The sequence below is a fragment of the Aedes albopictus genome, chromosome 2, assembly GCF_035046485.1.
Source record: "Aedes albopictus strain Foshan chromosome 2, AalbF5, whole genome shotgun sequence".
NCBI classification, from domain to species: Eukaryota; Metazoa; Arthropoda; class Insecta; order Diptera; family Culicidae; genus Aedes; species Aedes albopictus.
Window position 1 is genome coordinate 161,421,922 of NC_085137.1, and position 18,012 is coordinate 161,439,933.

Below are 18,012 nucleotides of genomic sequence, written 5' to 3' on the forward strand. Positions count from 1 at the left end.
AGTTAAAGCTCTGTTCGAGAATTGTTTAAAACCAGCTCCAGAAAAAAATCGTAATTTTTTTTGAATTTTTTTTTTTTATTATTTTTTATATCTTTATTATCGATACTTTCAGCCCGAGGCTCGTTTGCCTCCAGTTTGAAAAATTTCTCAGCTTACATTGCAACAGAATGATTATTATTCTGAAACATTTTTATATATACATATACGAATTTTAAGTGTAGAATTAGCATAAGTTAAAGTACACAATAATAAAAAAAATTAAAAAAAAATATTTGAATTTAATATTCCCTTGCAAATAATCCATCTACAATCACTTATTCCTTTCGTTTGAAGCTATTCGAGCAAAACCTTCACTTTCATCAAAGTTTGCTTCTTAGGGACATAATAACTATCATTATCACTGTCGCTATGTTTGCCTATGTTCTTTATACAAAAATCTTGATGAAGTAGCTTCTTTATTGACTCAAAGCTGACCAACCGAAGAAAAACATCTTGTCGCCCTCTAATTATCCGATCTGAAAGATAATTTACGACCACCACCAACCATGTGTCCCGTGCCTTGTACCGTGTGCAGTCCATCCTCATTAGATGTTTTCCTTATGTGTGGAAACGGATGGAGTATGGTTGTTTGCACTATCAGTCTGCAGTTACTGGACATGATTATTATTAGGAACATTATAGGTCTTTGCTAGACTGTTGTCGTCAGGCGGTCGGTGGTGATGCGCTTGATCCTAGTTTATGGCGACGACGACGACGACGGTGAACAAGGGGACATTCGCCGGTGGGGCGCCGAAGGGTGTTGGTCATTACGCGCCATGCATGAGAATCGGACGATCAACTCGGAACAGTTGGAACAGATAAGCCTGCCTTGGGACTCATTTGTGTGAGAAAGGTGCGGGAGTGGAGGGCACTACTCGATAATGGGAACATATGTTACGTCGTGTTTAGCGTTTTTGTCACGAACCGACCGGCCGGCGGGCGGACGACGGACGGAAACTAACCTAAATGATTTATCGATTCTGGAGTGATTTAATTAAGCCGTCGTTAGCCCGTAATGAACGTGTCTTTAGCCTCGATTGCTCTGGTGGGGGCTGGAGAAGGACATTTAATTGAAGAACGTTTGCGCAATGGGGAGATATTAGCAGGATTGTGGATGATTTGTGGGTAATTATGGGTTGCAGTAATGCGAGGACATGAGCGTGTGATGCGATTTAAATTGGCTGCATCAATCTCTCATCAAAGATGGCTTTCGTTAGGTAAACTGGCAATCTGATGAGTGTTTGAGTATTTAGTTTGAGTCGTTTGAAGTTCAGAAAAATGTCCTTCCTGTGGAGTTCATCTGAAGTGCAAGCTACCTCGAGTTTCGACATCGTTAAGGAACTCTTCGGCGAATCCGACGCAAGTGGGTACAGAAATAGTAATGTTTAGAGCATTGTGAGATTCTAAAAATCGTTGTTTTCCAGAAATTGTTTCCAGTAGTACCATAGGAAAAACTAGTTATGGTCAACAAGTTGAGGATCCAGAACCAGCAGAGTCGGAGGCTGACGATGGAAAACCATCAGAGATTAGTTTGGGTTCACGAATGCAAGCGCGCCGGCAATCGAGTATCCATCGGGAGTCGATTATTCTTCAGAGTATTCGTAAGAGAAGCGGAATTTCCGAATTTGAATCGGTGGAAACCGTGCTAGAGGTAGGCTTCTTTTCTACGTATAGTCCTATGTTACTGTTTGTAGACTTGTGCTTTTTGTATCAAACGCTCTATTTTTGAAACAATAAAAATTACAAACTTCGTTCAAAGGCCACAATCACACGACACGACGCGGAAACAGGACATAACACTTTTTGTTCTTACAAATAACGAAAAAAGGATATAAATTTACCTTTTTTAACGACCGGTTTCGGGTTTGTTGTCACCCATCATCAGGACGATGTCCAACTGATTACTAAGTAAAACTAATACAGCTTCATACTTGGAACAGTATACGTCAAACACGTTGGTGGTGGGTCATTTGATTTTTCGTTTCGTCAAGTGGAATATGAGTTCGTTCAAAGGCTTCGTTCAAAGGCCCAATGAAAAACATATCGAATCGAGTCAAATTGCCCCAAACATATCTTTGACGGTTTTCTTATTTCAGGAATTCCTTCAGACATTAGTCCCGGGATTTCTTTCGTGGGCTTCGTGGCCGTGCGGCTAGAGGCGTTAGTCATCTAGGCGTTCCGTAAGCCTCGGAGTGTGGGTTCGATTCCCGCTCTAGTCGGGGAAAATGTTAGTTCGATCCTATAACAGTTCCCCGAAAACCAATACCCCGAAAACCATTACCCCGAATAGACCGTTACCCCGAATGGCACATTACCCCGAAAGCCATTTCCCGAATGACACATTACCCCGAAAACCATTTCCCCGAATGACACTTACCCCGAATGCTATTTCCCTGCAAAATTATGTCTTTTAATTTATTTATTTATTTATTTCGTCAACCGTTTGTAGACTACATACATACATAATTTGTTCTATATTCTATTGTATCGTACAGAGTTGAAATATTGTTTTAACTTTACGCGAGACATGGTCAAGTCGATAGATTCATAATGCTTATTATAAATTAACATCATTCTATTGATTGGGCTGAATTTCGCATAATTTGTACGATGATGACTGACCGCAAATATGTTTCGATTTCTTAATTGTCGAGTCGGAGTATAAAAATTAAAACAGAATAGCAGATTGCTGCAATCTACACGTTGCGAAACAATGTCATTTACAAATGTTATCATAGCATATTCACGACGTTCCTTTAAAGTTTGTATGTTTATTAGCATACAACGTGATTCATAAGAAGGAAGTGGAAAAGTTGTCCATCTCAGTTTACGTAGAGCAAATAGCAAAAATTTCTTCTGCACCGATTCTATGCGTTCTTCATGAGTTTTCATAAATGGGGACCAAACAATACTACAATATTCAAGAATCGATCTCACATAAGAAATGTACAATGTTTTGATAGTGTATGGATCGTTAAAGTTGATACTAAATCGCTTTATGAACCCCAACATGTTGGTAGCTTTATGAATTATTGTATTGTAATGATCGATAAAACTCATTTTAGTATCTAAGATCACACCTAAGTCTCTAACTCTTTCACATCGTTCATTATACTCTTTCCCGAGATTTTTTGATGTGCAGGAATAGTTTTCACCAAGTATATGTAACTGGCACTGTACTGATACTGAATGCAAATAGTATGAAACTTATTATCAGATATTTTTCTTTCTTTTGTTCATCTGCTATTCTTTGGAGTCTGGGAATATGAGGGTATAAAAAATAGCTCATTTAGAACAAATAGAAAAAGCAGTAATGTAAAATAATAAGGTGAGTTTTATAGCTGATCTATCGCCTCTATCCAATTCTGTCTATTACAAAGCTTTCCACTTTGTTCCATGGACTGTGTACAACTCGCCCTAAAACTGATGAGCTAAACTACTAATCACTGTACTGCCGTTCTAAGCATATCTGTACCATGTTGTTTTTCTACGCATACAGTCCCACTGCTCTAACTTAAGTTCCATCTTAAAATTTATGTCAGAATGATGCTTAACGTTATCGTGGAATATTCATTTGTGATGCAAAATGGAAAAAGTATCAAATTAACTTCAAATGGCTCTGTTACTAAGAAAAACACGGATAAAATGCAAAACAACATGGGGCATATATGCTTAAAAGGGCAGTGTATTAATATAAGGCGAAAGAACAGCCTACGATAAAAGAATGAAAAATCTTTATTAAATGCATTTGCTCTACATCATAATATCATTATTATCGCCTAAGTCTAGAAAGAATAGCCAATGCACAAAAGAAGGAAAAATTTCTGATAAACATTAAGTTCCTTTTTTCCACAGACAACACTATTGGAAAATATTTTTTCGGGGAATTGGGCTATTCGGGGTAATGGAATTCGGGGAAATGGGCTATTCGGGGTAATATCATTCGGGGTGTTGGAATTCGGGGTACTGGACCATTCGGGGTATTGCTTTTCGGGGAGATGGTTTTCGGGGTAATGGAATTCGGGGAACTGTTATAGGACCGTTAGTGCTTGTTCAGTGTGTACAACTTCTGGTTGAAGACGGTGTAGTTTCATTTTTTTACAATTCAGAAATACCCTGCAATTCTACAACATGATCTTATTTGAAATGTTTCAAAGATTCATTCGATTTTTTTCTCCAGAAATTAGGAATTCAGCTTCCTAAAGAGATTATTTCTGCTATTTCACCAGATATTTCTCCAAAATTTCTCCAAATATGTTTTAGAAAAACATGCATGAATTGCTTCAAATTGTTTTCCCTAAATTTCTATATAAATCCTTGAAGGATTCTTTCAGAAATTTATCGAAGGATTAATTTTGAAACCATCCAATATCCTTAAAAATTCCTTCATAAATTTTGTAAAAAAATAATAAGACTTTCTTTTAAATTTTCTTCCAGAAAATCTTCCAGACGATTTTAAAGAAATTTGCCAAATTCTTTTCGGATGATTGTTGAAAATTCTTTAAAAACATCTTGAATTTCAGTTTTATTCAGCACTTCTTCTGCTAAAAGATCCTTCAGATTTTTTTTCAAAATATCCTCAAGGAATACTCCCCAGGATTCCTCAGAAATTATTTCAGAAATTAGTACGAGACTTCTTTTTTGGAAATTATCCATAGATTCCTTCAGAAATGCTTAAAATGATTCCTTTAGAAATCAAACATTTCTCAAAAGATTTCTTTAGAAAATCTTCCAATCTCCTCCAGAGTTCTTCAGAGGTTTCTTCATAAATTTATCGAATGAATATTTTTTCAAAACTATCCATGGATATCATCTGATATTCTTTCATAATTCTAAAAAAAAAACTATCAGCATTTCAATACTCCTCCAGGAAATCTTCCAGAGGATTTTAAAGTAGTTCTGCCAGGATAGAGTTCGGAAACTTCTATAAGAACTCCTCCAGAGATTAATTTAGAAAATTTATAGTTTTCTTTTGAATTTTTTCCAAGGTTTTTTTTGGAAAATAAATTTAAGAACTCCTTTTTAATACCTTCTTTGGATTACTTCCGAAATTCATCTTGGATACTTTTGAATATTTCCCCAGGAATTCATTTCAGAAAGTCTATCTCGGATTCTTTTTAAAAGTACATTTAAAATATTCTGGTTGGTTCAGAAATTCCTCATGAGTTTTAGACTCATGAGTAGGGTGGCCTACACTTATATGAAAAACAAAAATTTCGAAAAATACCATGTCTTACCTCCTAAATCAGTTGTTTTGGACTCCCAGAAGCTACGTTCAAAATTTGAGCAAAATCGGTTGAGCCTAAGAGGGCGCTCAAAATGCTTGAACTTTGTATGGGAAAACTTGGCCAAATGTATGCAGAAATTTTAAGTTTTCGAATTTTGCCGCTAGGTGGCGCTGTAAGCGTTCAATAAATAAACCCTTTGGTTTTATTGTAGGTGGCTATATGCCAAACAAGTTTGTCGAAGACCGCAAAGTGATCCAACGTCTGTGAAAAAAGTTATACCATAGGTAAAGTGAGGATAAACTTTGTTGTTGTTTTTCCAATACATGTAAAGGAATAATATCAATAATGAAATCTCAATACTTTGCCTCACTTTGCCTAGGGTATAACTTTTTTCACAGCAGTCGGATCACTTCGCGATCTTCTATAAAGTTGTTTGGTATATAGTCACCTACAATAATACCAAAGGGTTTATTTATTGAACGCTTACAGCGCCACCTAGCGGCAAAATTCGAAAACTTAAAATTTATGCATACATTTGGCCAAGTTTTCCCATACAAACTTCAAGCGTTTTGAGCGCCCCCTTAGGCTTAATTGATTTTGCTCAAATTTTGAACGTAGCTTCTGGGAGTCCAAAACAACTGATTTTGGAGGTAAGACTTGATATTTTTCGAAATTTTTGTTTTTCATATAAGTGTGGGCCACCCTAATGCAGAACTTTAAAGTTTTCGAATTTTGCCGCTAGGTGGCGCTGTAAGCGTTCAACAATCAAACCCTTTGGTATTATTGTAGGTGACTATGCCAGAGAACTTTGTCGAAGACCGCGAAGTGATCCTACGGCTGTGAAAAAAGTTATACCCTAGGCAAAGTGAGGCAAAGTATTGAGATTTCATTATTGATGTTATTCCTTTACATGTATTGGAAAAATAATAATAAAGTTTATCCTCACTTTTCCTAGGGTATAACTTTTTTCACAGACGTTGGATCACTTCGCAGTCTTCGACAAAGTTGTTTGGCATATAGTCACCTACAATAATACCAAAGGGTTTGTTTATTGAACGCTTACAGCGGCATCTAGCGGCAAAATTCGAAAACTTAAAATTTCTGCATACATTTGGCCAAGTTTTCCCATACAAACTTCAAGCGTTTTGAGCGCCCCCTTAGGCTCAACCGGTTTTGCTCAAATTTTGAACGTAGCTTCTGGGAGTCCAAAACAACTGATTTGGGAGGTAAGACTTGGCATTTTTCGAAATTTTTGTTTTTCATATAAGTGTGGGCCACCTTACTCATGAGTCTGGACTTTTTTCAGGTAATTATCCACGGATTCCTTCAGAAATGCTTCCAACGATTCCTATTTGTTGATCGTGTGAATAACCTGGGTATGATTTTGTAGTAATTTGGATTGGGAAGCTCAAACCAATTCCCAATGTGGGAAAGTATACGGAAGTCTTAAACGTTTGCATTTAACTACAAGACACCTTGATACTCAGATTAAATTCGGCTATAGATTCCTTCCAAAATTGCTCCATGTGTGTTTTTTTTATACATTCCTACAGAAATTCGGTCTGAAATTCTGCGGAGGTTTCTTTGACATATTCATCCGGCGGTTGCTATAAAAAACTCTATGGATTCTTTCAGGACTTTCTTCTGATATTTCCAAAATAATTTCTACAGAAATTCCTTCCTGTTTAGAACATCTCTATAATTTTTATATATTGTCTCAATAATGAATCAAACTTTGTATTGTTAAAAAATATGATGCTCAAAATAAGTCCAAAATAGGATATGTCTTGCCTAATCAGGACGGATGGAAACCCTACCGGAAATTCCTTCAGAAATTCCTACAAAAAATCTTTCAATAATTCTTCTACTGGCACTGGTTTCTGTGGTTTATAAAAGTGATTCTCTAGGAAGTTTGCTTAAAATTTCTAATTTTTTTTTTCTCTGAATTCCACAAAGGGTTTCCCAAAGAGTTCTCACAACTATTCTTTTCAAAAAGTTCTTCAGAAATTCCTCCAGGGATTTCTTCAAGAATTTCCCTGATATTTCTCCAGATCTTAATTTAAAGTTTCATGCACATGTACTTCCTGAGTGATCAGGTATTCTTTCAGAAATTCCGTCTCGGATTCCTTCTGATTCTTTTTTTTTTTTCAGAAAACAAGAGGTTTTTTTCAGAAACTCCTCTACAAACTTGTAAAAATACGTGAAAACATTCATTCGGAAATTATTCCGTTGATACCTCCAAGAGATAACTGCAGAAATTCTAACATTTTTTTAAGGAATTGCTTCTGTGGTCTCATTAGAAATATCCTGGAATGCTGTTCTGCTGGTATGGTGTCAGATATTCTTCCCGGATTTTTTCCTGAATTTTTATTCAGAAATTGCTTAAAAATAATAAAAACAGTTCTTGGATGAATATTTAAAAAAAATCCCTGGAGGATTGTCTGAAGGAATTTCTTAAAAAGCTTCTAAAAAAAATTCCCACAAGAAATTATTAAACATTTTCTGGAGGAATTTCTGAAGCAATTTTTTTAATTATTTGTGGAGGAATTCCAGGGTGAATGCCTGAAAAAATAAGATGCATCCGTGCAGTCCATAAAAAGAAGAAAAATGTGCTCAAAAAATTCTGGAGAGATTCCTGGGAAACTCTTCAATAGAATTTTTAAGAACACTGAAAAAATGTGTGCAGAATACCCTGCAGGAATTGCAGACAAGAGTACCGATGGAGCTCTTGAAGGAATCCCTCAGTAAATTTCTGAGGGACCCCTAGTGTAATTTCTGAAGGAATGCCTGGAAACATTGCCAAAGATACAGGGGATGGCCAAAATGTTTGGGATAGGCAACTTTTTTTCTTCCACAAAAAAAATCAACATGCTGTAACTTTTCATGGAGTGCATCAAAAAATCTCAAATTTCGACTGTTTGTCAACCTATTATATGTGCGTCATTGGTACAAATTTGGGTTCGATTGATTAATTTTTCGCGAAGTTAGAACCGTTCGGGTAAAACACTATTTTTTAGACAACTATTTTTTGAACTGTCATATCTCGGAAACCAGTGAACCAAATTGAATAAATTTTTTAACGTTTATCAACAATATATTGATACTTATCACGACGTTATAACATGTCATATTTTCTCACGGCGAATTAAGTTATAACGGGTTGAAATTTTTACCCATATAGAGGAAAATAAGTCAAATTTACATTACCACACAAAAATTATTAAATGTGTTCTTCCTTCAATCTAAATAGGCTCTTATATATCTGATTAGAGATTATTTGAGAACAGAAGTGGAAAATCTTTGGATATCAACATTAAAATTTATTGACATTGATGTAAAAAAAAATACATTTTTTCGAGAAAAATCCAAAAAGTGTCAATCCATGACAACTTTTTTCAACGTTTAAAAAGTACCTATATTTTAATAGTTTGTGAAGCATTTACATATTGTTAGTGTACGTTCAAAATTTCATTCAATTCGGTTCACTGGTTTCCGAGATATGACAGCTCAAAAATGAGTTGTCTAAAAAAGGTGTTTTACCCGAACGGTTCTAACTTTGCGAAATATTTATCAATCGAGCCCAAATTTGTACCAATGATGCACATATAACAGGTAGACAAACAGTCAAAATTTGAGATTTTTTGATGCGCTCTATGAAAAGTTATAGCATGTTGAACTTTTTTGTGAGAGAAAAAAAAGTGGCCTATCCCAAACATTTTGGCCATCCCCTGTATATAGAAAGGAATTTATCGAAGAATTTCTTATACAATTATTGGAATTTTTGGCCGTGTCCTTGGAAATTATTGTGGGAAAAATTCTCTAGAAGTACATGAGAACAATGAATTTTAATTGAATTTTTGAAGGAATTTTTGAAGAATTCATGAGAAGCTCAAAAAAGGCATTTCTGCAAGAATGAACATTTTTGATGAGATGATCAAACATTAATCTACGGAGCTTATAGACAGCGCCTGAGTAAGTAATTTAAGCAGCGAATGAGGTAATTAATAAGTGAATTTATGAGTGAATGAGTTGATGAGCGAGAAACCGAGTAACTGAGGATTAAGCATGGTGAGTGAGATTTTGTGATAGATGAGTAAGTGAGCAAGTTGATAAGCGAGTGCATTGATAAGTGTGATGTGTAAGTCGTAAGTTAGTGGTAAAGATGTTGAGTAAATGAGTTCAAGATAAAAGTAAGTTAGTTTGGGAACAGGTTTAATAGTAAGTGAGTTGATAGGCGAGTATTTGAATGATTGTGGTAGTTCTGCTGTCAACTCACCACATCACTCACTTATTCGCTAAATTACTTACGAACTCACTATATTTTTTGCTATTTCATGCATTTACTTACTAACAGACTCACTCATTCTCTCACTCATATAATTATTAATTCACTACTCCACTCACTAAATCACTCACTTGCTTTGCAATTCACAAATTCACTAACCTACCAACTCACTTACTCATCAGCTCTCAAACTCACTATTTCACAAGCTCACTAATTTATAAGCTCAATCATTTTCACTCGCTCACTCACTAACTCATTATCTTTCTCATTTTCAAACTCACTCAAAAACTTACTCGATAACTCACTTAATGACTTATTCACTAATTCACTCACTTATACACTTGCTCCCATACATTTAGAAATGGTACACTTATTGTCCTACTCTCTCTGAACAGATCTAATAAATATGTTAACCAACTAATTCATTTACTCACTGGTTCACTCACTGACCCACTGACTCACTTACTAAGGACTCCGTTCAGTAATACCCTCTGAGATTCTTCCAGGAGTTTCTTTTGAGATTCCTTAAAGGGTCATTCAAATATGACGTCCATCGTTTAGGGGGGATGAGTGGTCTGAGAAAGTGTAACACTCCGTTTGTTAGGTATACGAAAAAGCGTAACAGAGGGGAGAGCGAGGGGGTCGAAAAATGTACGTCATATTTAAATCGGCCCAAAGATGTTCCATCTGGGACGCACGCAATGTCTGAACTAGCAGATTATAAAAATTGAATGTACATCGGGCTTCTTTTCACAGAATGTCAGAATTCATTATAGGGGTGGTGGGGGTAAAGTGGACAACCTAAGCATTTTGGTCGTTTCCCGCGGAAATGCGGCAAAATCCATCTGCTTTTCCGAGTAACATGGAAGGTAATGATATACTCTAAAAATCTTGTAAGGGATTGCCTCTAAAAAATATTGTTTTCTTTGATTATTTTCTTCACCAAATCGTGCATCAAAATAGCGTGAAAAAAATTGGTGGGGGTAAAATGGACAATCGATGGGGTAAAATGAACAAGTCGTTAAAAGTTATGTAACAGCATATTGTTTCTATGTTTTTAAAAACAAACTATCAAATTTCATACGATACCTCTATTTTGTTGTTTTCAAACTTTTAATACAAACTTTGAAACACACTTAAATAATTATTGTAAAAATAGTGTAAAAAACAAGCACTGTTTTGGATGAAAATTATATTTTGTTGACATGAAATATTTTTTTATAACTTTTTACTTCAACTATCTCACGATAGGTATGACGGCTAATGATTCTGAAGTTTGCAATAAAATATATGAAATTTTGGTGAAATTTGAACCGATTGTCCATTTTACCCCCACCGGTCTGATTTTGTTAAAATTATTCCCAAAACATTTTTTTTTGCAAAACTTAATTTTTTTTCGGTCAAATATATTCTTCTACGTGGGCTTTATTGGTATAGGGTGTAAAACTTGTTATAATTTGAAAATAACTTACGAGAAAACCTTAGCAATTATAAGCAAATTTTACATCATTTCCGATTTTTCACGTGATTTTTAAAGTTTTTGTCATCTTGAAGAGGTTTATTTGATTTTAATGGTCAAGATCAGCAAAAGTATAATGAAATGATTCATGCTTAGGCATAAGCTGCAATCGTTAAAACATTTTGAAAAACAATAAAAGCCATGAAACTGTACCCTGTCAATTTTACCCCACCTGTCTACTTTACCCCCACCACCCCTACATTATAATATGCAGAAACTTTTAAAATATTTCATCGGGGAAATTTTGATTTTTTCATCTTTTTAGCTGTTTTTCATACAAAATTGTATGAAATTCTCATTTTCGGCCAATATCTCTCCCATACAAAATGTATGGAAAAATTTTCACCGATAGAATATTTTGAAACCTTCTGCAAATGAAAATATAGCTTGAACACTGATGTTTAGTGGAAAGAAACCCGATGTACATTCAATATTTATAATCTGCTGGTTCAGACGTAGCGTGGGACGAGTTCTTTCCAGGATGCCTCCATGCGTAGCTTCCGAATTTTCTTTAGGTATTCATCCCGAGATTTCCCGCAGAAGCTCAATCGAGAACTCCTCCAGAAGATCTTTCTGGATTTTTCCAGGTGCCTTCTCAAAGAATTGTCCACGAGTTCATCGATTTCAAAAGAAATTTCTTTTGAGATACATCCATAAGTTCCTTCCAGGATTCCTTAAGGATTTAATTTTTCGGTTCCTCCAGGAATTCCTTCCTTTATTCCTTCAAGAGTTTTATCTGGGACTTCTCGAAAGAGTTCCTCTCGGGATTTCCCAAGATGGAGTTCCTTCTGAGATTTTGGCATTCTTCAGGGAACTTTGTCTGGGATTCCTCTAGAAACTGCTACTAGGATTCCTGCAGGAGATTCTTTGATTCTTTCATGGTTTTCTGGGAATTCTCCAAGAGTTTCTTTTGGGATCCTTTCAGAAATTTCACTCGGGAGTCTCCACCGGAATTCCTTCAGAAGTACTTGCTCGGATTGCTTCAGGAACTCTTTCTGAGATTGTTTCAGATTTTTTTTTCCCAAAACTCTTTCAGAAATTTCTTCCCGAATTCCTTCAGGAGTTCCATCTGGGATTCACCCAGAATATCATCTGGAATATCTCCTGTAATTCTTTTCAAAATTTCTTCCGAGTTTTTTTTCAGAATTCTTTCCAGGATTTATATAGGAATTCGTTCTGAGATATCTCCAAGAGTTTCTTCTCGATTTTTTTTTCATAGTTCCTTGTGGTAGTCCTCCAAGAGTTCTTTTTGGGATCCTCCCAGGAATTTCATCTGGCATTCATCAATAAGTTGCTTCCCGAATTCCTCCAGAAATAATTTCTCGGATTGCTTCAGAAACTCCTTTCGGGATTGTTTCAGTAATTTCTTCCAAAATTCCTTCAGAAATAGCTTCTGGGATTAGGCAGGAATTCCAGGATAGATCGTAGAAAAAAATATTGAATGAAATTTCGAAAATATTTACTGGAGGAATTCCGAATTAAAATCTTGGAAGAATGGGATTTCTCCAAGAGTTCTTTCTTGGATTTATCCAGGAATTCCTGGATTTACTCAAATAATCATTCCAAGATTTCTCCAGTAATTTCTTCCTTGATTTGTCCTAAAATTCTGTTTAAAATATTTGTTCAAGTGCTCGATGATTCCCCCAAGAGTTCCTTTTGAGGTTTATTTGCTGGTTCCTACTGAGATTCCTCCAAGAATACTTTTGGATTCCTTTAAAAAATCATCTCCTTCATGTATTCCTCTAGGAGTTCCTTTTATGATTTGTCTTAAAGTTTGAATTTTTGGATTTTTGCAGGAATTGTTTCTGACATTCATCTGGGAAATTTCTCCACGATTCCTCAAAGAACTCCTACTGGGATTCCTCTAATAGTTCTTTCAAAGATTCTCTCATAGTGCGTTCTAGGAATTTTCCATGAGTTCCTTTTCGCGAGAAGTTCTATCCGGAATTCCTTAAGAAGTAGTTTTTGGATTCTTGTTATGGAATTACTTCACGTTTGGATTGGATGGAGCTCCTGGAGTAGTTCCAGAACGAATTCCTGGAGGACACGAAAAGGATTACTAGAGGATTTCTGAAACTCCTAGGAGAATCCCGGAAGAAATTCCTAAAGCAATTCCAAATGGAAACTTTTTAGTAATCTCAGAAGAAACTCCTGAAAAAACAACCCAGAGGGTACTCCTGACTGAAGGAATTTGGAATGAACATCTGAAAGAATCTCAGGAAAAGCTCCCTAAGGAATCACATTTCCCGGAATGCTTTTTCCTGGAGTTATTTGTTTCACGTAATGCACTATCAGGTGGAATATGGTGATACCACTAATACATACATAAACTACTAAATCACAATATATGATGTGCTTCTCAACATTGATCTTTTCCAGTCCAAATCATCACTTCATTGTTCTCCAGTAACGTTGAAGTATCTAGAGGAAAAGCATGCTGAGCTGTTACTAAAATATACCACCTGTCTGGAAAACACTCATGATAAACTACTCAAGTTGGGCACCACAGCAGTTGACAAAACTGGCAAACCTAAATCCACAGCGACGATTGAATCTCTTCTGAACAAAATCAACATGGTTCGCTCCGCATTCTCCAGATATCGTCGGAAGTTACTCTCCAACTCCCAAATACTTGCCCACCTAGAAATCCGCGACGCCCTGCTAGACCTGCAGATCAAAAACATCCGCCTAGAAGAGTTGCACGATCTACAGGTCGAGGTCAGCCGAACAACGGAAAAGATCGACGAATACAGCAAGTTGATGTCCAAAGCGCGGCAACAGTACGTGAGCGATATTTCCAAGGCGGCCCATGTTCGGGAGAAGTGGTTCGCCTTTCAGAACAAGATCTTGACCAAGATGGACGATTTGAATGAGCTGAAGGTTGCCATTCAGGAACATCGGGAGTACTTGTGCGGATTGCTGCAACGAAAGAAGCAACTAAGGCAGGAGAATTTTGAACTGAGGAAGAAGTGTAGGATGATTGACAATAAGCCACTGTTGAGGAAGTATGACAGTGTGGTAGAACAGGTACGCTTTGAGATATCAGTATTGTATTTCAGACAACTGATTTCGTATTTTATCTAGATTGAACAAGTCAACTTCCAAATCCAGCGATTTGCAGAACTATGAAGCAACCCTCGAAAATCGAAGTTAACATCCAACATTCAACGAATCAATCAATCTCAAGAACTCCACCTCCTTTAGTCTCACATCTATTGTCAAGAATCTCTATCTTAATTAAACAAGCTCTATGAAATGAATCAATCTCCCGTGATGCTCCCCCATGCTTGGTCTCGGTCTCGGTTTCAATCGCCACTGAATTAGATCACAATTACCACTTCTCAAGAAGACTCTGACGCAGGAACGCTCTCGCTCCATCTTCCTGCTAGCTGCGTTCAATCGAGGGTGAAAATTGCACTTTCAACGCACGACATGGTGCGTCCCGATCGCAGTCTTAAAATCCGCTTTCTTTCCATCGTGTCCACCACCCACCCACCACGGTCAAACAGTCCCGTCGTCGTCGTGTCTTACGAATCATCAAAAGACGAGGAGTGGAAATATGCCAGTCACCACCCCCAGTCACCACTACACGGGCTTCACCATAACCGGGATATCTCGTAGAAATGGATTGGGATTGGGGTGGAATTTCACGTTTTTGGCAGAACAAAACATTTCCGCATTTGACGATAGTGAAGTGGGGCAGAGGATTACAGTAGATGTTCGATAATTGCAATATGTTTACGTTTCACTTGACCGAATTCCATTCGATAGTTGCAAAGAATTCCAATTGGTAACTATGCTAGAAGCTGCTGTGAATCAATGTCAATTAACCAGAAAGCTCCATTAGGTTCATCATATTGACGGAGATGAATGTCATATGATGATTTATCGACCGTATTCTATTAATAACTTGATGATTTTGTGGCTATATCGGTCTCTTTCTACTCATAAGTATAAGGGAGTAGAGATCAAAGTGGATAATGAAATGATAGATATGATAGAATTCGCTAGGTAGCGAACAAGTGTGAAAATTTTATAGAAGGTGAAATTAGGCAAGTAGGCCATGTATTGAACGAATACATCGAATGCGTGAAACTTCTGCCGTGCGACCTGTGCTTTTAACGGAGTACGAATTCCGAAAAAGCTACCGATCGATAGAATTTGTGATGAAAACAGAACAATACATTAGGCAGTCGGGTGCCTGAAACTTTTGCCAGTCTTGGTAAGGTGGTATGAACTACCAACCAAGCCGATCTGTTTAAAAGCACAGGTCGCACGGCAGAAGTTTCACGCATTCGATGTATTCGTTCAATACATGGCCTACTTGCCTAATTTCACCTTCTATAAAATTTTTCACACTTGTTCGCTACCTAGCGAATTCTATCATATCTATCATTTCATTATCCACTTTGATCTCTACTCCCTTATACTTATGAGTAGAAAGAGACCGATATAGCCACAAAATCATAAAGGAGATGAATGTCTGCAAAATTGTTGCACTTGCCGGACTTTTATTTTAAAATAGCTGTCCCGGCAAACGTCGTTCTACCTGCCTACTGTGTTTTTGACATGCAGCTCTACAGACAAATTGTCCGAAAAATGAAATTTCAATCTTTTTCATTTTCAGTGCGAATGGTGTAGATCCGTTGGCCCGTTCTCAAGCCAATTCGTGACATACAAACACCATTCCATTTTTATTTATCTAGATAGATAGATAGGTTTGCATTTACCCGTGAAGAACCTGCGTAGTTAACCATTTTGTATCGATCGAACGCCTATTGTATCATAAATATTTGTTATAGCAGGGTAGGAAAAAAATTATTAAGAAAATTATTATACGTATATCTTATTCCTGTGAAGTATTTATCTTAAAGATAAACATATTGAAATCCCGCGTCAACAGTGCATCAGAGTTTCAGAAGCACAAATCCCAAGAAGCATGCTTCAAAAAAACAGTGCATTTTGTTATTCTATGGTCCAGTGCACGAATTTACTCTGGCTTTCTTACGCTCACAGAAAATTTGACGTTTGAGTGGTGTCGGCATCGCTCAAACGTCAAATTTTCGGTGAGAGTAAGAAAGCCAGAGTAAATTCGTGCAGTGGATCATTCTTGCTCACTTTTAATAAGCTTAAAATAAGAAGAACAGTTGCGCTGGTTTTATTTGCGAAAAGATTTCAAGCCAAACATTTCAATAGGACCTATCTGCATTTGAGAGGCTCTCTTTGTTCAGAGTACAATGACACATATTGCCCATTTTACTGGCATTTTACCAGATTTGCTGGTATGTCTGAAACATACTGGAAAAACTAGTAATTAGAAGGCACGAAATGTTGCTAATTGACAAATTAAGAGATGAAATTTATGAAAAAAATCGCGTTCTGGTGGGATTTGAACCCACGACTCCGTATTCGCTAGACCGGCGCTTTAACCAACTAAGCCACAGAACAAGTAATGATTCTGCGGAATAGAAAGCCAAACTGACTCCGAAGCCGCACCGTGAACACTCCTATTTCACAAACTCATCTCTCTTTCGGCTTAGATGCCAATCCACAACACACTCCTGTTTGTGCCCACTAACTACAAATGAGAGCGATTTTTTTTATGAAGCCGAGATTTTCTCTCGCACTCCGCATACCTAGCCACCAGGTAGTTTGTTTTGCTAGTAAACACAGTACTAGTCAAAACGGTGCGGAGTCAATTATTGACGTGACGTTTTGTAGTCCTGGATTAAGGGCTGTTTGCAGTTCAGAGGGAATTTCTCAGCCTATCCAGCTTTTTACGCTGGCGTTCCATAAAATTTGAGTCACCCCTCTCTGACAATTCTTGCCGACACTATAATTTTTTTATAGTTGGATCTAAGCAAGCTCTTTAGCGTTGAAAATTTTATTTTGAGGAAGCGATAAAATGTCAATATTTCAATTCTGGGTTTCAAAAAAAAAAAATAGAAATAATTTTACTATTCTATATTTGATCTTCAAAATTTTACTTTTAGGTTAATGCTGTCGGACATACAAACTGTGTGGTAATTGCCAAAATGTTTTTTTATGGACCGAGGAACAGATTTTACTCAAAATGTTATTGTAGTGCCGGCGTTCAGACCTTTGGCGAAAGTAAAACGATCTGACACCGGTAAATGGAGTGCAAAAGCTTTCTCCCATTTTTCCACGTCACTAGGCAAAAAAGTGACCTAACTAAGGGGTCCTTACAGCAATCCTGATGGATAACGACCAGATTATGCTTATGAAAGCTTGGCTAGAACTACGACGGAGCTTCCATTGAGTATACCTTGTCATGGATATGACCAGATCTTGGCATGGTGGGAGCGTCATCTGATCAGGACCCTTCCTGAGTATACTACTCACTACGTTACCCAAACGAAGAAATTGTGTGGAAGAAGTTATACCTTTAGCAGGTGAATAAAGTCGATGAAGTCTAACTTTTTGCCTGTTGTATTTATCTTTATGAACAAAAGAATTCAAGTACTTCAATCACTCCCGGGGGTCCACGGTCGACGTCAATTCTGGTTAAAGATCTTAATATACAATCATTGTATGGAGAGGTTTAGAGCATTTGTAGTTTATTTCACAAAGTTTTCCTTTGGATGACTAAATTCTTTGTTTTCATGCATTGAGTGGACGAATAAATTACATCATAGAGGACAACTCATACTTCGGTGGATCGAAACAGGCAGATATACGGATGGGCCCTGGACATCCTATTTATTCTAGACGTTTTAAATTACACTTCACTGTTCCATATTTAGTGAAATGCAAGACACAATATTGTTGAAAGAAATTCATAGAAGAGCTCGGCCAGGTTTTGGTCGAATTTCTGTTCGATTGTAATCGATGTAATGAGCCTTTGAATGAAGAAGTTCTGCACACCGTTTTCAATAATGTATTCAAAACGGCCAAATGAAAGCGTTGATCCATCCAATTGA

At 36.8% G+C, this 18,012-nt stretch overlaps 1 protein-coding gene across 1 annotated transcript; it reads left to right on the forward strand.

The window, feature by feature from the left end:
• The first annotated feature begins 1,251 nt into the window (after window positions 1-1,251).
• On the forward strand, window positions 1,252-14,389 carry LOC115258484 (uncharacterized). Its single transcript, XM_029858600.2, has 4 exons — window positions 1,252-1,402; window positions 1,464-1,690; window positions 13,451-14,098; window positions 14,156-14,389. The coding sequence occupies exons 1-4, from the start codon at window positions 1,318-1,320 to the stop codon at window positions 14,198-14,200; spliced, it is 1,005 nt and encodes a 334-aa protein (XP_029714460.1). The 5' UTR covers window positions 1,252-1,317; the 3' UTR covers window positions 14,201-14,389.
• The last annotated feature ends 3,623 nt before the right edge of the window (window positions 14,390-18,012 follow it).